Genomic DNA, 20,945 nt, shown 5'->3' with positions numbered 1-20,945 from the left:
CAACACAGAATGTGAGCTGCGTCTGTGTCTTACACCACAGCCCACGACAATGCTGTATCCTCAACCCAGGCCAGGGATCAAACCTGCGTCCTCATGGATGCTAGTCAGATTTGTTAACCACTGAGGCACGACGGGAACTCCCTCTTTGACAGCAACTCCCTCTTTTGCATATTGTTTATCTACTCAGCAGTATTCTATAATGAATTTTTTTCCTATTAGAACAAATTGCTATGTTTAAAACACTGTTGTTTATGACTACATAATTTAACCATGTTATTTTATTGATTTCAAAAATAAGATTTCTTTGTACCTATAAAGTAGTTGCTATTTTAATTTAACATTTTTATAATAAATTAAAAACATTGGAAGAAAGATTTTGTCCATGGAATGATAATAAAAAATATTTTAATGCATCCTCTTAAGAATGAGAAAGATTAGGGATTCATTATTTCACGTTACTAAAAAGAGAGAGTTCCACATGACTGTGTGGAATACTTAAAAAAAAATTGGTTATAGTCTTTCCAAGAAAGCATACTGGATAAGAAAGTTGTGAGAAAGCATTTAGAGCTGCTACATGAGATAAAAGCTATTTAAATGAGTCATACTCTATTACAATCTTTCTAAACTAAAATTAGCAGCATTCTTGAAAGAAAATTTTTAAATTAAGGAAAACATTTAAGTAACTAAACTAATTTATATGTAAACATGCAGACTTATTTACATTTGGCAATACATGGATTAGACAGGTGTAGAATCTTCAAACTAGATACTCCGATGGACACTGAATTTTCCTTTTTCTTTTTTTCCCAAACTTTATTGAGATACAACTGACATAACATTGTGTAAGTTTAAGGCCATGTGGTGATTTGGTACACATATATATTATGAAATGTTTACCACAATAATAAATCCTTCACCTCCCATAATTACAGATTGTGTCATTGTGAAGAGAACAATTAAGACTTATGCTCATAGAAAATTTGGAAGGTACAAAGAATATTGTTAGGTCTAGTTACATTATGCTTTATATTAGATCCCCAGAACCTATTTATTTTATAACTGGCAGCTTGCACCATTTGACCATCATCGTTCCCTTTCCTCTACCTCCAAGCCACTGGTAACTATCAGTCTACCATTCTATGAATTCAACATCATTTTTTTCCAGCTGTATTGATAAATAATTGACATACCTCACTGCATAAGTTTAAGCTGCACAGCATGATAGTTTGATGTACATGTATTGTGAAATAATAACCACAGCAGGTCTAGTTAACATCCATCATCTCACACAGAGTTTAATGTTTTTAGATTTAATATTTAGGTGAGATCATACAGTATCTCTCTTATATCACCTAGCATAATGCTCTCAAGGTTCACTCATGTTGCACCTTTTTTTTTTTTTTTTTTTTTTTTTTTTTTTTTGCTATTTCTTTGGGCTGCTCCCATGGCATATGGAGGTTCCCAGGCTAGGGGTCAAATAAGAGCTGTAGCCACCGGCCTATGCCAGAGCCACAGCAACACAGGATCCGAGGCATGTCTGCAACCTACACCACAGCTCACAGCAACGCCGGATCATTAACCCACTGAGCAAGGGCAGGGACCGAACCCGCAACCTCATGGTTCCTAGTCGGATTCCTTAACCACTGCGCCACAATGGGAACTCCCACCTTTTTTTTTTAATAGCTGAATAATATTTTCTTGTTTGTAGAAATCACATTTTCTTTATTGACTCATCTATCACTGGACACTTAGGTTGCTTCCTTGTCTTGGATGTTGTAAATAACGCTGCAGAGAACATGAGAGTGCAGGTATCTCTTCAGGATAGTGATTTTGATTCCTTTGGATATATACCCATATGTGGGATTACTGGATCACATGGTAGTTCTACTTTTAGTTTCTTGAGGAACTTCCATACTGTTTTCCATAGCAGTTTCATCAATTTACATTCCCATCAGCAGTGCACAAGAGGTCACTTTCTTCATGACCTAATTTATTGCATCTTTTTTTTTTTTTCTTTTTAGGGCTACACCTGCATCATATGGAAATTCCCAGGATAGGGGTTGAACTGGAGCTGCAGCTGAGGCCTGTGCCACAGCCATGGCAACACCAGATCCAAGCTTCATCTGTGACCTACACCACAGCTTGTGGCAATGCCAGATCCTTAACCCACTGAGTGAGACCAGGGATCGAACCCACATCTTCATGGACATTTTGTTGGGTTCTTAACCCACTGAGCCACAACAGGGATTCCTATCTCTTTTCTTTTTGATGTTAACCATTTTAGCAGATGGAAAGTGATATCTCAATGTGATTTTGCTTTGCAATTCCCTGATTAGTGATGTTGAGCACCTTCCCATGCACCTGTTGTCTATTTGTATGTCTTATTTAGAAAATACATTTTCTGGTCCTTTCCTTTTTTAAACATTGAGTTAATTAACTTATTTAATATTATTGAAGTATATGAGCTCAATATATAATTTTGATATTAACCCCTTATCAGATAGATGGTTTGCAAATATTTTCTCTTATTTCATTAACTGCTTTTTTTATGTTTCTGATTCTTTGGGCTGTGCAAAAGTTTTAGTTTGATGTCATTGCACTTGTTTATTTTATGCTTCCGTTGCCTTTTCTTTTGTTGCTATGTCCCGAAGACTTGTAAATACCAAAATCAAGGAGCTTTTTTCCCTTTGTTTTCTTCTAAGAATTTTATAGTTTCAGGCCTTACATTTAAGTTCCTAATCCATTTTCACGTAATTTTTGTGAGTAGTATAAGGTAGAGGGTCCAATTTCCTTCCTTGTGTGTGAGTAATTGTCCAGTTTTCCCAATATTATTTATCAAAGAGATTACCATTTGCCCATTGTGTATTCTTGACCTCCTTGTCAAATATTAACTATGTATGTGAAGGTTTATTTCTGGGCTCTCACTTATTGTTGTCTGTTGTTGTCTGTGTGTTGTTTTTTTTATTAATGCCAGTGCCATACTCTTTTGATTACTATAGCTTTGTAATAGTATTTGAACTCAGGATGTGTGAAGCCTCCAGCTTTGTTCTTTCTCAAGATACCTGTGCTTATTCAGGGTCTTTTGTTATCCTATTGAATTTTAGGATTGGTTTTACTATTTCTGTGAAAAATGCCATTACAATTTTTATAGGAATTGCATTGATGACTACTGATTTTGAATAGTATGGATCTATTGATGATTATTGATCATAGTTGATGACTGTTGATGGCTTTAAGTAGTATGGATGTTTTAACAATAACTTTTCTGATACATGGATTATCTTTCCATTTATTTGTGTCTTCAATTTCTTTCATCAGAGCTTACTGTTGTTTTGGAGTATAAATCTTATTTTGTGTCCTAAAACTGTACTGAATTCATTTATTAGTACTGAGGTGGGCTTTTTTGTTTGTTTGTTTGGTTTTTTTGTTTGTTTGTTTGTTTGGAAGAGTCCTTAGGATTTTTATATACAAGATCATGTCAAAAAACCCTTGTCTTGTTTTTGATCTTAGAAGGAAAGCTTTCAACTTCTCACTACCGAGTATGATGTTTACCTGTGGGTTTGTTATATATGGCCTATATTATGTTGAAGTATGACCCTTTTATACCCAATTTTGTTGACAGTTTTTATTATGAAAGAATGTTGAATTTTGTTAACTGCTTCTTATGTATATATTGAGAGGATAATATGACTTTTATCTCTCATTCCATTAATGCATTGTATCACATTAATTGATTTGCACCTGTTGAAGCATCCTTGCACCCCAGGGATAAATCCCATTTGATCAAGGTGTATGATCCTTTTAATTTTCTATTGAAATTGGTTTGCTAGTATTTTTTGAGGATTATTGTATCTATGTTCATCAGAGATATTGGCCTATAGTTTCCTTGTGGTATCTTTATCTAGCTCTGGTATGAGAGTCATGGCTGCATAAAATATATTTAGAAGCGAAATACTTCCCTAAATGAGTAAATCAGAGATTCAGATACAAATGACCAGAAGAGGGGATTGTCACCTACCCCAAGGCCATAGATAACTAGAATTCTGGGTCCTGGGTGAGTCTGGGAGGTGGAACGTTTATGAAAGGCAGCTGTGATAGGTGGTGTCTGTCAGATATTAGCTTCTGGGTGGGCTCTGCTCCCTTCTCGGGTTCTTGGTGGGGAGGAAGAGCGGGCTTTCTTTTTTTCAATGAGTTTGAGAAGAACTGGTATTAATTCTTCTTTAAATGTTTGGAAGAATTCACCAGTGAAACCATCTGGACTTGGGCTTCTCTTTTTTGGGAGGTTTAGTGTTACTGTTTCAGTTTCCTGACTCATTATTTGTCTGTTCAGATTTTATACTTTTTTATGATTCAGTCTTGATTCTAGGGACTTACCCACTTCTAGGAGATTGTCTAGTTTGTAGGCATATAACTATTCATCGTAGTTTCTTACGATGCTTTGTATTTATGTGGTATCAGCTGTAATGTTTCCTCTTTCATTTATAATTTTATTTATCTGAGTCCTCTCTTTTCTTGGTAAGTCTATCTAAATTTTGTAAATTTTGTACATTTAAAAAATCATTTTAAAAAATCAGTGCTTAGTTATGTCAGTTTTTCCTATCATTCTCCATTTTATTTATTTCTGCCCTGATTTTCATTATCTTTTTTCTCGTGCTAACTTTGGGATTCATTTGTCATTTTCTAGTTCCTTAAGATGTAAAGTTAGATTGTTTGAGGTTTTTGTTTTTTTAACATAGACAATTATTGCCATAAATTTGCCTTTTAGCACTGCTTGTGCTGCATTCCATAAGTTTTGTTATGTTGTGTGTCCGTTTGTTTCAAGATAATTTTCAATTTTCTTTAATTTCATCTTTGATCCATTAGTTGTATAGGAAAGTGTTTAATTTCAACGTACTTGTGAATTTTCCAGTTTTCCTCCTGTTATTGATTTCTAGTTTCACACCATTGTAGTCATAAAAGATGAGTATGATCTGAATCTTTTCAAATTTACTAATAATACTTGTTCTGTGACCTAACATATGACATATCCTGGAGAATGTTCCATGTGTACTTGAAAGAAATATGTATATTCCTCCTGTTGCCTGGAATGTTCTATATAAATAAATATATATACATATATATATCTGTTAGATCCCTTTGATATGAAGTATAGAGCCAGTCCAATGTTTCCTTATTGATTTTCTGCCTGGATAATATATCCATTGTACAGCTTATGCTATTGAAGTCCCATACTATTATTATATTGTTATTTATGATTGTTTTTAGATATGTTAGTATTTGCTTAATGCACTCAGGTGCTCTGATATTGGGTGCATATATATTTAAAATTACTATATCCTCTTAACGAATTGATCTCTTGATCACTATTTAATGGCTTGTCTCCTATTACAGATTTAGACTTAAAAGTCTATTTTTTTCTAAGTACAGCTACCCTTGCTCTCTTTTGGTTTCCATTTGCATAGAATATTGTTTTCTATCCCTTTACTTTGAGCCTACATGTGTCCTTAAAACTAAAGTAAGTCTTTTACAAGCAGTATATAATTGGGGCTTTTTAAAAAAAATCCATTCAGCCACTATATGATTTTTGAATGGAGAATCTATTTAAAATAATTATTGATAGTTAACAACTTACTATTGCCATCTTGTTAATTGTTTTATGGCTATTTATACTTTGTTCCTTTCTTCTTCTCTTGATGTCTTCCTTTTGAATTGATTTTTCATAGTTGTATACGTCTATTTATCTTGTGTGTATCTGCTTACTTGAAATAGTTTTTTTTTTTTTTTTTGGTCTTTTTTAGGGCCACACCCACAGCATATGAAAGTTCCCAGGCTAGGGGTTGAATCAGAGCTGCAGCTGCCAGCCTATGCCATAGCCACAATAATGCCAGATCCAAGCCACATCTGTGACATACACTGTAGCTTGTAGCAACACCAGATACTTTAACCCACTGAGTGAGACCAGGGACCAAACCCATATCCTCTTGTATACCAGTCAGATTCTTAACCTACTGAGTCACAATGGGAACTCCCTGAAACACCTTATAGATATAACAGTTTAATTTCAACCTGATAACAAGTTAACTTTGATTGCATAAAAAACTACCTTTTTACTCCTTCTCTCTATAGTTTGTTTTTGATGTCATGATTTACATCTTTTTATGGTATCCTTGAGCATCATTTTATCTCTAGCTATTTTAAATAATTTTGTCTTTTAACTTTTATTCAAGAGTATTTAACACATCACCATATTATAGTATTCTGAATCTGACTATATATGTTTATCAGTGTGTTGCATATTTTCATATGCTTTCATGTTAATAATTACCATACTTCCTTTTTAGGTTAGAGAAGTTTTTTCCAGCACTTCTTGTAAGGAAGTTCTTGTGGCGATGAACTACCTCAGGTTTTTTTTATTGTTTGGGAAAGTCTTTATTTTGCCTTCATTTCTAAAGGACAACTTTGCCAGGTAAAGTATTCTGGTTGGCAGTTTTTTTCTTCCAGCACTTACTCTTTCCTGACCTGCAAGTTTTTTTGCTGAGAAATCCGTTGATAGGTTTATGAGGGTTCATTTGTATGAGAGAATATTTTTCTCTTGTTGCTTTTTTTTTGTAATGGCTTACCCCATGGCATATATAAGTTCCCAAGCAAGGCACTGAATCTAAGCTTCAGCTATGGAAATGCTGGATCATTCAACTGACTGTGCTGGGCCAGGGATCAAACCAGCACCTCCTCAGTGACCAAGCTGCTGTAGTCAGGTACTTAAACTACTGCAACACAGTGGGAACTCCTCTTGTTGCTTTTAAAATTCTCTTTGTATCTGATTTTTGACAATTTTATTATGAGTCTTAGAAAAGATCACAGTGGATTGAGATTTGGGGCAGACCTATTTGCTTCATGAACTTGAATGTCCTAATCTTTCCTCAGGTTTGGGAAGTCTTAAATCATTATTACTTTAAATAAGCTTTCTTTCCCTTTTTCCCTCTCTTCCCCTCCTGGAACTCCAATAATTAATATGTCATTAATGCCAGATCCAAGCCACATCTGTGACATACACTGTAGCTTGTAGCAACACCAGATACTTTAACCCACTGATACTTTAATCAAAAAGCATATAGTAGTTGAGTGGATTTTAAAAAAAACAAGCCCCAATTATATGTTGCTTATAAAAGACTTACTTATTTTTAAGGACACACAGGCATTCTACATGCCCTTTAAATTTTTTTTTCTCCTCTGATTGAAAATTTCAAATAATTTTTCTTTTTTTTCTTTTTTTTTATAATATGACTGTGTTTTATTTTAATTTTTAAAAATTACAGTTGACTTAAAATGTTGTGCCAATTTCTTTTTTTTTTTTATTTTCCCACTGTACAGCAAGGGGATCAAGTTATCCTTACATGTACACATTACAATTACATTTCTTTTCCCCACCCTTTGTTCTGTTGCAACATGAGTATCTAGACAAAGTTCTCAATGCTATTCAGCAGGATCTCCTTGTAAATCTATTCTAAGTTGTGTCTGATAAGCCCAAGCTCCCGATCCCTCCCACTCCCTCCCTCTCCCATCAGGCAGCCACAAGTCTATTTTCCAAGTATATGATTTTCTTTTCTGAGGAGATGTTCATTTGTGCTGGATATTAGATTCCAGATATAAGTGATAGCATATGGTATTTGTCTTTGTCTTTCTGACTCATTTCACTCAGTATGAGATTCTCTAGTTCCATTCATGTTGCTGCAAATGGCATTATGTCATTCTTTTTTATGGCTGAGTAGTATTCCATTATGTATATATACCACGTCTTCCTAATCCAATCATCTGTCGATGGACGTTTGGGTTGTTTCCATGTCCTGGCTATTGTGAATAGGGCTGCAATGAACATGCGGGTGCACGTGTCTCTTTTAAGTAGAGTTTTGTCCGGATAGATGCCCAAGAGTGGGATTGAGGGGTCATATGGAAGTTCTATGTATAGATTTCTAAGGTATCTCCAAACTGTTCTCCATAGTGGCTGTACCAGTTTACATTCCCACCAACAGTGCAGGAGGGTTCCCTTTTCTCCACACCCCCTCCAGCACTTGTTATTTGTGGATTTATTAATGATGGCCATTCTGACTGGTGTGAGGTGGTATCTCATGGTAGTTCAAATGATTTTTCTTGAAGTTCATTGATTCTTTCTTCTCTTGGTCCAGTCTGATGCTTAACTCTGCATTAAAATCTTTAGTTATTGTATTCTAAAGATACAAAGTTTCTGTTTGCTACTTGCTTGTTTTCTATCTCTTAAAATTTTTCTCATATGATCCTCCATAACGTTCCATCACAGGTGACTAGACATTGTTCTCTGTGCTATGTAGCAGGATTTCATTGCTTATCCACTCCAAATGCTACAGTTTGCATCTCCTAAGCCCAAACTCCCAGTCCACCCCACTCCCTCCCCCTCCCCCTTGGCAACCACAAGTCTGTTCTCCATGAACATGAATTTCTTTCTTTTCTGTAGAAAGGTTAATTTGTGCCAAATATTAGATTCCAGATATAAATGATATCATATGGTATTTGTCTTTTGCTTTCTGAATTACTTAACTTAGTATGAGAATCTCTCATTCCATCCATGTTGCTGCAAATGGCATTATTTTGTTCTTTTTTATGGCTGAGTAGCATTCTATTGTATATATGTACCACATCTCCTTAATCCATTCATCTGTCAATGGATATTTGGTTGTTTCCACATCTTGGTTATTGGGAATAGTGCTGCTATGAATACAGGGATGCAAGTATCTTTTTGAATTATAGTTTTGTCTCAATACATATCCAGGAGTGAGATTGCTGGATCACGTGTGTTTTTAGGAATTTGAAAATACAGGAATTTAAAAATAACCTTTTCAGCATTTATTATTTGTACTTATTAATGATGGACATTCTGACTGGTGTGAAGTGGTACCCTGTTGTAGTTTTGATTTGCATTTCTCTAATAATTAGAATTGTTGAGCATTTCTTTATGTGCCTGTTGGCCATCTGCATGTCTTTTTTGGAAAAAATGTCTATTCAGGGATTCTGCCCATTTTTCACTTGGGTTGTTTTTCTGCTGTTGGGTTGTATGTGTTGTCTGTATATTTTAGAGATTAAGTCCTTGTCAGTTGCATTGTTTGAAACTATTTTGTCCCATTCTTTAGGATGCCTTTTTGTTTTCTTTATGGTTTTCTTTGCAGTGCAAAGTAAGTTGGCTTTGCCTTCCTCAGTCCAGCTGCTGTACTTTTCTCTGTGGCTTTCAGGTTCCTCCATCTCAGCTGATCTCCCCATCAGTTAGGTGGCTTTCCAGGGTGTGGGTTCCCTTCCTCTTTCACAGCTCCCTCTCATGAGTGCTTGTCCCATCCTGATTCCTTTCTCTCTCTCTCTCTTTTTTCCCTTTTGTTCTACCCAGTTATGTGGAGAGTTTCTTGCCCTTTTTGCAGGCTTAAGGTCTTCTGCCAGTATTCAGTAGATGTTATGTGCGAATTATCCTACATGTAGTTTTTTTTTTTTTTTTGATGTTTTTGTGGGAGAAGGTGAGCACCACATCTTACTCCTCTGCCATCTTGATCCTGCCTTCTTTCTTGAGCATCCCATTTGTTATAATATTGTTTTACTGTTTTGTTTTCCTTTTTTATTTTTTTGGTTAAGTTGTTTATTGGTGTTCTCTGAGCATCTTTAAGACAACTATTTCTAATTATTTTTCTGGCAATTCACATTATCTTCATTTCTTGGGGGTCATTTACTAGAAGTTCACTGTGTTCCTTTGGTAGTATTAGTTTTCCCTGACTCTTCATGATCCCTATGGTTCTGGGTCTGGGGCAGGGGGCATAATATCTTATTGGCTCAGGCCTCTCAGGTTCACAGTACTGACAGCTGTGTGGTCCTTGGTGAGTACTATGGGGAGCTCTGAAGTAACTGCAAGGGCTTTTGGTGTTTAAAGCATCTTCTTCAGGTACAGCAGGTAGAGAACCAGGGTAGGCCACTGTAGTGGCTGGAACCAGTGGTTCACACACTTGACTGTAGGGCCAGCTTTAGGTGCCTGTGTAGTGTAAGGGGTTAGTTTCAGACACACATGTAGTGGCAAGGGCCAGATCCAGTAGCAAGTCCAACTCTAGGTACCAAATAAGCTCCAGGGGTACTGGATCTTGGCATGCATATTGAGATTGTAGGGTTTTTCCATGGGCATGTGGCAGTGGAGGATGTCAGGGTACAAGCACATAGCTGGAGGACCTAACTGAACAGCCCAGTGGTGCAAGCCAGTGACAGGAGTCATGGGCCCATAGCAGCTTTAGATGCCCTGGCTATAGGAGCACATTTCTGTGGCTGGAGGGTCTCACTATAGACATAAGCATGGCATTAGAGGTTTGTGATGTGAGTCAGGCCCAGGGTGTGCAGGTACACAGTTGGAGGAGTTCAGGCCAGTAACAGCAATATAGGGCTGAATCTCAGCCCACCGTCATTTATGAGGCTGGTGGCTGTTAGCATAGACTTCCATGATTGCAGGGTATTGTCACAGGTGCACACATAGCAGTGGAAGCTGCTTATTGGAATGAGGCTGGCAGTATGGAGGTGCATAGCTGGAGGGGATAGGACTAGCACCAAATGCATGCATGGTGGTGGAGGTCAGCTGTATGGTCTAAGTTGGCATCTTGCACATGTGCAGCCACAGAGGCTGAGGCTGGCCACCAGAATGGGTCCCAGACTGCATGTTTTGGGGGGAAGGAGTGAGGATGGACTCAGGAAATTAGTTATTATGAACGTGAGAAACACTGCTTTTGTTGAAACGGGACATGTAGGTACATTATAAAGCTTTCCGTCAGATGCTTCTCTTCCCTTTCATCCCTTTATAATCATTTCCTATTAACCACTCTTTGGGAAAATAGTCCATTTATTGCTCCCCACATTTTAATGAAACAAATAACCAGTCAAATCTCTGTGTCTTACAACACAGAAACAGTGTTAGTAGCATAGCAAGTTTGACAGTATCATGGATTTCAAGGTAGATGCCCTGTGTTTAGGTTTACAGCACTACCACTTTCTAAAATTTAACTCAGCAAATCAGTGTCTCTGAATTCTCAATTTTCTCTTTAAAATTGAAATAATATTCCCTGACCTGCTCTCTGGGTTGTGAGAATCAAATGAGTTAATTTAAGAGAACATGCTTTATACACTGTTAAGTGCTAATTATAGGGTAATTGTATTACTTATATCTGTCATTGTGATTTACAGAATCATCCTTCTCATAGCTCTTAATGGATGTAGTGTTATCTTTATCTCTCTCCCTAGGTAAATGTTAGATGTGTACATAATTTTTAAGTTAATTTTTATCTTACCATTTTCACAAAACAATTACAAAGTGATCTGGTTAGGGATGACCCTTCAATGGCTGTTTTTTTTTAATTAGTCAGTAAATTTTATTACATTTATAGTTGTACAATGATCACCACAACCCAATTTTATAGCATTTCCATCCCAAACCTCCAGCACATTCCCCCATCCCTCAAGCTGTCTCATTTGGAAACCGTAAGTTTTTCAAAGTCTGTGAGTCAGTATCTGTTTTGCAAAGAAGTTCATTGTATCATTTCTTTAGATTCCACATGTAAGTGATAGCATATGATGTTGGTGTCTCACAGTCTAACTTCACTTAGCATGATAATTTCTAGGTCCATCCGTGTTGCCGCAAATGCTGTTACTTCTCTCCTTTTAATGGCTAATATTCTATTTTGTATATGTACCATGTCTTCTTTCTCCACTTCTGTCGATGGACGTTTAGGTTGTTTCCATGTTTTGGCTATTGTATAGAGTACTGCGGTGAACATTGGAGTACACGTATTCCTTTGAGTACTGGTTTTCTCTGGATAGATGCACAGGAGTGGGATTGCTGAATCAAATGGTAATTCTATTTTTAGTTTTCTGAGGAATCTCCATATTGTTTTCCCCAGTGGTTGCACAATTTACATTCCCACCAACAGTGTAATAGGGTTCCCTTTCCTCCATATCCATTCCACCATTTATTGTTTGTAGATTTTTTGATGATGGCCATTCTGGCTGGTGTAAGGTGACACCTCATAGTGGTTTTGATTTGCATTTCTCTAATAATGAGTGATGTTGAACATCTTTTCATGTGTTTTTTGGCCATCTGTATGTCTTCTTTGGAGAATTGTCTGTTTAGACCTTCTGCCCACTTTTTGAGGGGATTGTTTGTTTTTTTGGTATTGAGCTGCAGGAGCTGTTTATAAATTTTGGAGATTAATCCCTTGTCGGTCAATTTATTTGCAAAGATTTTCTCCCATTCTGTTGGTTGTCTTTTCTTTTTGTTTAGGGTTTCTTTTGTCATCCAGAAACTTTTAAGTTTAATTAAGTCTCATTTGTTTATTTTTGTTTTTATTGTCATTATTCTAGGAGGTAGATCTGGGAAGACACTGCTATGGTTTATGTCAGAGAGTGTTTGGCTTATGTTTTCCTCTCAGAGTTTTATAGTATCTGGTCTTATATTTAGGTCTTTAATACATTTCGAGTCTATTTTTGTGTATGGTGTTAGGGAGAGTTCTAATTTCATTCTTTTAGATGTGGCTGTCCAGTTTTCCCAGCACCACTTATTGAAGGGTCTGTTGCCTTCTCTGTCATAGTTAGTTGACTGTAGGTGCATGGGTTTAATTCTGGGCTTAATTCTATCCTGTTCCACTGATCTATATTTCTGTCTTTGTGATGACACAGTTTTGATGACTATAACTTTGTAGTGTAGTCTGAAGTCAGGGACCCTGATTCCTCCAGCTCCATTTTTCTTTCTCAGGATGGCTTTGGCGATTCTGGGTCTTTTGTGCGTCCAAACTTTAAAATATTTTGTCCTAGTTCTGTGAAAAATGTCCTTGGTAGTTTGATAGGGATTGCATTGAATCTGTAGATTGCCTTGGGTAGTATAGTCATTTTGACAATATTGACTCTTCCAATCCAAGAGCATGGTATGTGTTTCCATCTGTTTGTGTCATCTTTGATTTCTTTCATCAGCATCTTAAAGTTTTCAGAGTACAGGTCTTTTGTCTCTTTAGGTAGGTTTATTCCTAAGTATTTTATTCTTTTTGATGCAATGGTAAATGGTATTGTTTCCCTAATTTCTCTTTCTGACCTTTCATTGTTAGTATATAGAAATGCAGTTGATTTCTATGTATTAATTTCATATCCTGCGACTTGGCCAAATTCATCGATGAGCTCTAACAGTTTTCTAGTAGCTTCTTTAGGATTTTTTAGATAAAATAAAATAGTGATAGTTTTACTTCTTCCTGTCCAATTTGGATTTATCTCTTTTTCTCTGATTGCCATGGCTAGGACTTCCAAAACTATGTTGAATAGTAGTGGCAGGAGCAGACATCCTGTCTTGTTCCTGATCTCAATAGGAATTATTTTAGCTTTTCACCATTGACAATGATGTTAGCTCTGGGTTTGTCATATATGGCCTTTATTATCTTGAGATAGGTTCCCTCTATGCCCACTTTCTGAAGGGTTTTTATCACATATGGGTGTTGGATTTTGTCAAAGGCTTTTTGTGCATCTATTGAAAGGATCATATGGTTTTTATTCTTTAGTTTGTTAATGTAGTATATCACACTGATTGATTTTTGGATATTGAAGAATCCTTGCATCCCTGGGATAAATCCCTCTTGATCATGATGTACAACCCTTTTAATGTATTGTTGGAGTCAATTTGTTGGTATTGTGTTGAGGATTTTTCCATGTATGTTCTTCAGTGAAATTGGCCTGTAATTTTCTTTTTTTGTGGTATCTTTGGTTTTGGTATCAGTGTGATGGTGGCCTCATAGAATGAGTTTGGGAGTGTTCCTTTCTCTGCAATTTTTTGGAATAGTTTCAGAAGGATAGGTGTTAATTCTTCTCTAAATGTTTGATAGAATTTGCCTGTGAAGCCATTTGGTCCTGGACTTTTGTTTGTTGGAAGTTTTTTAATCACAGTTTCAGTTTCAGTACTTGTTACTGGTCCATTCATCTTTTCTATTTCATCTTGGTTTGTCTTGGAGCATTGCACTTTTCTAAGAATTTGTTCGTTTTTTCTAGATTTTCCATTTTACTGGCATACAGTTGCATGTAGTAGTCTCTTATGACCCTTTGTATTTCTGTGATGTCCATTGTAACTTCTCTGTTTTCATTTCTAATTTTATTGACTTGAGTCCTCTATTTTTGTTGATGAATTGGGGTAAGAGTTTATCAATTTTGACGATCCTTTGTAAGAACCAATTTTAATTTTTTTGATCTTTTCTATGGTTTTCTTTGTTTCTATTTCATTTATTTCTGCTCTTCTGCTATAATTTCTTCCCTTCTGCTAACTTTAGGTCTTGTCTGTTCTTCTCTCTCTCGCTGCTTTAGATGTAAAGTTAGGTTGTTTATTTGAGCTTTTTCTTGTTCCCTGAGGTAGGATTGTATTGCTATAAACTTCTCTTTTAGAACTGCTTTTGATGCATTCCATAGGTTTTGGAGTGTTGTATCTTTGTTGTCATTTCTTCTAGGTATTTTTTAATTTCCTCTTTGATTTCTTCAGTGATCCATTGGTTGTTTAGTAGCATGTTTCCATGTGTTTGTGTTTTTTGCAGTTTTTTCTTGTTGTTGATTTCCAATCACTTAGTGCTGTAGACAGAAAAGATGGATATGATTTCAATTTTCTTAAAGTTATTGAGGCTTGATTTGTGGCCCAGAATGTGATTAATTCTAGAGAATGTTCTGTGTGCACTTGAGAAGAATGTGTATTCTGCTGCTTTTGGATGGAATGTCCTATAAAGATCTATTAAGTCCATCTGATCTAATGCTTCATTTAAGGCCTGTGTTTCCTTGTTGATTTTCTATCTGGATGATCTGTCCATTGCTAAGTGGGGTGTTAAATTCCCCCACTATTATTGTGTTATTGTCAATTTCTCCTTTTAAGGTTGTTAGCACTTGCCTTATATATTGAGGTGATCCTATGTTGGGTATATATATATTTACAATTGTTATATCTTCTTCTTGGATTAATCCTTCAGTCATTATGTAAAGTCCTTCCTTGTCTCTTATAATATTCTTTATTTTAAGGTCTATTTTTTTCTGATATGAGTATTGCTAACCCAGCTTTCTTTTGATTCCATCAATCAAAAGAATATTTTCTTCCATCCTCTCACTTTCAATTTGTATGTGTCCCTATAAGTGAAGTGGATCTCTTGAAGACAGCATATTTATGGATCTTGTTTTTGTATCCATTCAGCTAGTCTATGTCTTTAATCCATTTACATTTAAGGTAATTATTGATATGTATGTTCTTATTGCCATTTTATTAACTGTTTTGGATTTGTTTTTGTTGCTCTTTCTTCTTCACTTCTTCTCTGTTCTGTCCTCTTGTGGTTTGATGACTATCTTTAGTGTTGTATTTGAGTTGATTTTTCTTATTCACATGTGTATCAATTATAGATTTTTGATTTGCAGTTACCCTGAAGTTTTGATATAGGAGTCTATATACATATGAGATTGTTTTAATTTGTTGGTCTGTTAATTGCAAGTGCATCTCCAGTGTCCTGCATTTGTACCCTCCTCTTCTAACAATTTCTGATTTTGGTAGCATATTTGTGCATGTATGATTTCATACCTTGACTTTATATTCCTTTACTGGTGAGCCTTGTCATTTGTGGTATTTTTGTTTCTAGTTGTGGCCTTTTCTGTGTAAAGAAGTTTCTTTAGTATTTTTTGTAAAGCTGATTTAGTGTTGCTGAATTCTCTCAACTTTTGCTTATCTGTAAAGCTTTTGATTTCTCCTTCAAATCTGAATGAGAGCCTTGATGAGTAAAGTAATCTTGGTTGGAGAGTTTTTCCTTTCATCACTTGAAGTATGTCATGCCACTCCCTTCTAGCCTGCAGAGTTTCTGTTGAAAAATCTGCCCATAACCTTATTGGGGTTCCCTTGTATGTTATTTGTTTCTTTTCCCTAGCTGCTTTCAGGATTTTCTCTTTGTCTTTAATTTTGGTTAGTTTGATTAATATGTGTCTCAGTGTACTCCTCTTTGGGTTTATTTTATATGGTACTCGTTGTGCTTCCTGGATTTGAGTGAGTGAGTGCTTCTTTGCTCATGTTAGAAAAGTTTTTGGCTATTATCTCTCTGAATAACTTCTCTGTCCCTTTCTCTCTTCTCCTTCTGGCACCCATATAATAAGGATGTTGGTGTGTTGAACCTTGTCCCAGAGTTCTCTTAGACTGTTTTCATTTCTTTTCAGTTTTTTTTCTCTTTTCTGTTCTGCAACCATGATTTCCACTAGTCTGTCCTCCACCTTGCTTATTCGTTCTTCTGCCTCCTGTATTCTGCTGTTGGTTGCTTCTAATGCAGTTTTTTATTTCAGTTATTGTTTGCATCTCTGCTTGCTTAGGTTTTAAATCTTGTATTTCTTTGCTCAGTGTTTGCTGTAAATTATCCATCTTTGCCTCCAGTTTATTTCCAATGTCTTGCATTATCGTCAGCATCATCAGTCTAGTCTTTTTCCTGGAGGCTGATAATCTCCATATCACCTAGCTGTTTTTGTTTTTTTTTTTCTTATTCCCTTATCTGATTTATAGTTCTCTGCCATTTCATTTTTATAGGTTTTGGTGTGGTTTCCCTGTTGCAGTCAACAGAGTTGTAACCTCTCTTGTGATGACTGTTCCCCATTGTTGCTGACGTTCTTCAATGGCTGTTTCAGGTGAGAGAGTGAGAAGCAGTACTCTGGAAATGTGAGTGCTCCCTAATTCAATCATGTCTGAACACATACCAAGTTTATCTTGATTAACAAAAGCACAGTTATGAAAAGGGATGGGTAAAGGGGAGAGATAAATCTTTACATATTTAGATTTAATTCCATTTGCAGTTAGGTGAGGTGCAGACATAGGAAGGTCAGGAATATGTGTAAAATAAAACCTTCACAGATAATTTTCAGTACAATAGTTCAGCTGATTGAAAGACACAAAATTCTATTACAGCAAGCCAATTTCACAGTGAACATACATGGTGCTCTAACAATGAAGGGCAATATTTTATATTAATGATATATCAGTTCAGTCCAGCAGTCATATTAGTTAAGATAATTTGTAAAAATAAAAAGAATTTAATTTGAGATAGATATAGCATAAAATTAAATTTCTGTACTTTAACTTGAATGGGTATTTATTCTCTTATGATTTTTGAGACATTATTGATTTATATTGATAATTTTACTATTTTTTGGCTATACTCATGAATTGTGGAAGTTCTAGGGCCAGGGATCAAATATGTGCCACAGTAGTGACAATACCGGATCCTTAACCTGTTGAGCCACCAGGGAACTCCAAGTAATGTTATTTTTTAAGGTAGATTTCTTTTTGGTTTATTTAATCCCTATACTCTCTTCTTCCTCCATGGGAAGCAATCTAATGCCTGTTACGTATGTTATTCTGTTTATAGGATGTTTGTTAAAGTTATATATTATTTTACATAAATTTTATTTTTATATACGCATGTATCATTTCTGTTGCTTTACTTTATCACCAGTACTGTATTTATTACATAAGCATAACTGTATAAAGTTATGTATGTAGTCTCTAGCTGCTGAGTACTACATGACATCTCCTCCATAGTTCACACTACATTTTAACTATTTGTTCATCCAATAATGGACACTGGGTTTGACACATCCTACTCTACCCACCATGAAAAAGCTATAGTGAACTTCTACCTACATGTACTCTAATGACCCTAGATGAAAATGTTTTCATTATACATTCCCAGGAGCAAGATTACCAGGTCTTAAGTTTCATATATAGTAAATGACAGTAAACTGCTTTCCAGAATGCTGCCATAGTTTACCTTCTCAGAGCTGTGACAACTCCAAAGCCCCTCATCTCCACCAATTCAGGCCCTCCCCAGTTTACTGAAGTTTTCACTGATTCAAAAAATACTGAGTTTCTATGATGTGACCTGGATCTCTACTAGGTACTAGAATTATAGAGGAGTCAATAAAGTATAGCAGAAGGACCTGATCTAATTTTGTGATTGATGGTTAGTAAGCATTCTCTAAGAAAAGGAAGTGATATTTGATCTAATATCTAAAAGATAAGTGCAAAAGAATAGGGAGGCAAAGTATAGGGTCAGTGAGAGAAGAAGGAAGATAAATTAAGTATTCCAATCAGAAGGGAGGGTATGTGCCAAGAAGGCCTGATGTGGATATGAATATGGCTCTCAAGAAAATCTTAAAGCACAGTGGAATACTATTTACATATCCAGTAGAAAGTCTATAATTAGAAGGACTGATTATACAAAGTACATGTGAGGATATAAATCAATTGAAACTGTCTTTCTTCAGTGATGGGAATGAAAAATGGCATACCCATTTTGGAAAGCCATTTTGAAGTTTTTTTCATAAAGTAAAACATGGCTTCCCTATAACCTGGCAAATCTCGCTCCTAGGTATATGTTGATGAAAACTGAGTGCTTGTGTTCAAAAAGTAAAAACTTGTATAAATATTTCACATGGACTTAGCTTCCTCAAAAAATTAAAAACAGGATTACCATACTATCTAGAAATTCCACTTCTAGAATTCACAGAACTCACAGCAGGATTTTGAAGAGATAATTACTCACCTATGTTCACTGAAGCAATATTCACAATAGCCAAGAGGTGGAGGCAACCTAAATGTCCATTGTCAGATGAATGAGTAAAGAAAATATGGTATACACATACAATGAAATATTACTCAGCCATTAAAAAGACAGAAATCTTGTCATTTGCCATGACAGGGATGAACCTTGAGGATATTATGTTAAGTGAAGTAAGCCAAAGGCAAAAACTGCATGATTCCACTTAGATGAGTTATCTAAGTAGTCAGATTCTGAAAAAGTAGAATAGTGGTTACTGGGAGATGGGGAGATGGGGAGTTTGGAAAAGGGAAGTAGTTTAATAGATATAGTTTTGGTTTTGCAAGATGAAAAAAGTTCTGGAGAAGAGCTCCTGCTGTGGCACAATGGGATCAGCAGCATCTTAGGAATGCTGGAACGCAGGTTTGATCCCCAAACTGGCACCATGTGTTAAGGATCTGGTATTGCTGTAGCTCAAAATCTCAAATCTGATCCCTGGCCCAGGAACTTCATATGTCATGGGGCAGCCAAAAAAAAAAAAAAAAAAAAAAAAAGTTCTACACATATGTTGCAAGACAGTGGCCATATAGTTAACACTCCTGAACAATATACTTTAAAATGTTTCACATTTTAAATCTTACGTTTTTTCCACAATTTTTTTGTCTTTTTACCTTTTCTAGGGCTGCTCCCATGGCATATGGAGGTTCCAAGGTTAGGGGTCTAATCAATCAGAGCTGTAGCCGCTGGCCTATGCTAGAGCCACAGCAATGAGGGATCTGAGCCGCGTCTGTGACCTACACCACAGCTCACGGCAATGCCGGATCCTAAACCCATTGAGCAAGGCCAGGGATCGAACCCTCAACCTCATGGTTCTTAGATTTGTTAAGCACTGCGCCATGACGGGAACTCCTGTCTTTTTCACAATTAAAAAAAACTTCATAGCAGCTTTACTCACAACCACCCTAAATGGCTGAAGATCTGAATAGATATTTTTCCAAAGACCTACAGATGACCAATAGGTATATAAAAAGATGCTCAGTATCACTAATCATCATGGAAATGCCAATCAAAACCATAACGAGATACCACCTCACACTTGCCATTATCAAAATGAGAAGAAAAAACAAGTGATGACAAGAATAGGAGGAAGAGGAACACTTGTACACTGTTAGCAAGAATGTAGGAGTTCCCATCATGGCACAGCAGAAATGAATCCCACTGGGAACTATGAAGTTGCAGGTTTGTTCCCTGGCCTTACTCAGTGGGTTGGGGATCTGGCATTGCCATAAGCTGTGGTAGTAGGTCACAGACACGGTTTGGATCCTGCACTGCTGTGGCTGTGGCGTAGGCTGGCTAATGCAGTTCCGATTAGACACCTCGCCTGGGAACCTCCATATGCCACAGGTGCGGCCCTAAAAAGACAAAAAAGACAAAAAAAAAAAAAAAGAATGTAAATTGATGCAGCTATTGTGGAGAACATTTAGAAGGTTCCTAAAATAAAATGAAAAATTGAACTACCATTTTCAAAGAAAATTAAAATACTAACTTGAACAGATACATGCATCTTCATGTTCATTTAAGAATAATTTATGATAGCCAAGACATGGAAGCAACCATCAATGGATGAACAGGTTAAAAGAAATGTGGTACAGTGAAATATTATTCATCCCCAAAAAGAAAGAGAAATAAGAAGAAGTCCAAATTGGAAAAGAAGTGAAACTGTCACATTCTGCAGATGACTGTACATAGAAAATTCTAAAGATGCTCCCAGAAAACATGCTCATCAATGAATTCAGTAAGTTGCAAGATACAAAATTAATAACATGAAAATCTCTTGCATTTCCATACATTAACATTAAAAGATAAATTAAGAAAACATCCCATTTACCATTGCATCAAAAGAATAAAATACCTAGGAATAAACCTACATAAAGAGACAAAAGACTTGTACTCTGAAAACTATAAGACACTGATGAAGGAAACTGAAGATGACACAGATGGAAAAAAATACCGTGTTCTTGGATTATAAGACTCAATACCATCAAAATGACTATACTTCCCAAGGTAATCTACAGATTCAGTGCAGTCTCCCTTAAATTACCAATGGTGGAATTCCATTGTGGCTCTGTAGGTTATGAATCTGACTAGTATACATGAGGATGTGGCTTCGATACCTGGTCTTCTTCAGTGGGTTAAGGATCTGGTATTGCCATGAGCTGGGGTATAGGTTGCAGCTGTAGCTTAGCTCTTGCCTTACAGTGACTGTGGCATAGGCTGGCAGCTGCAGCTCCAATTCAACCCCTAACCTAGGAATTTATATGCTGCAGGTATGGCCCT

General features: G+C 36.2%; 2 protein-coding genes across 39 annotated transcripts in view; one reads left to right on the top strand and one right to left on the bottom strand.

Moving 5' to 3' along the window:
* Nucleotides 1-20,945, bottom strand: part of HDAC9 (histone deacetylase 9) — a 967,336-nt gene that overhangs the window by 7,365 nt on the left and 939,026 nt on the right. The window lies entirely within an intron of this gene.
* LOC146400031 (uncharacterized) overlaps nucleotides 1-20,945 on the top strand; it is a 179,443-nt gene that overhangs the window by 101,414 nt on the left and 57,084 nt on the right. For 10 of the 18 annotated variants that reach the window (XR_014815932.1, XR_014815934.1, XR_014815940.1 and 7 more), the window contains one exon: nucleotides 16,604-16,701. Coding sequence is in view for 1 of the 18 variants with exons in the window: in XM_084977221.1 (XP_084833347.1) it covers nucleotides 16,604-16,701 (98 nt within the window). In the remaining 17 variants the exon portion in view is untranslated. Of the gene's footprint in view, nucleotides 1-6,341; nucleotides 6,467-16,601; nucleotides 16,733-20,945 lie in introns of those variants that run through there. The other 8 variants (XR_014815927.1, XR_014815926.1, XR_014815930.1 and 5 more) reach the window with 4 other exon arrangements.

Source organism: Sus scrofa, chromosome 9 (assembly GCF_054392235.1).
Source record: "Sus scrofa isolate SSC_HxYL_T2T_F1_AM1 chromosome 9, Sscrofa_HxYL_maternal_Yorkshire_Landrace_v2.0, whole genome shotgun sequence".
NCBI lineage: Eukaryota > Metazoa > Chordata > Mammalia > Artiodactyla > Suidae > Sus > Sus scrofa.
Note: the sequence above shows the minus strand (reverse complement) of the source record. Positions and strands in the feature narration are given on the sequence as shown.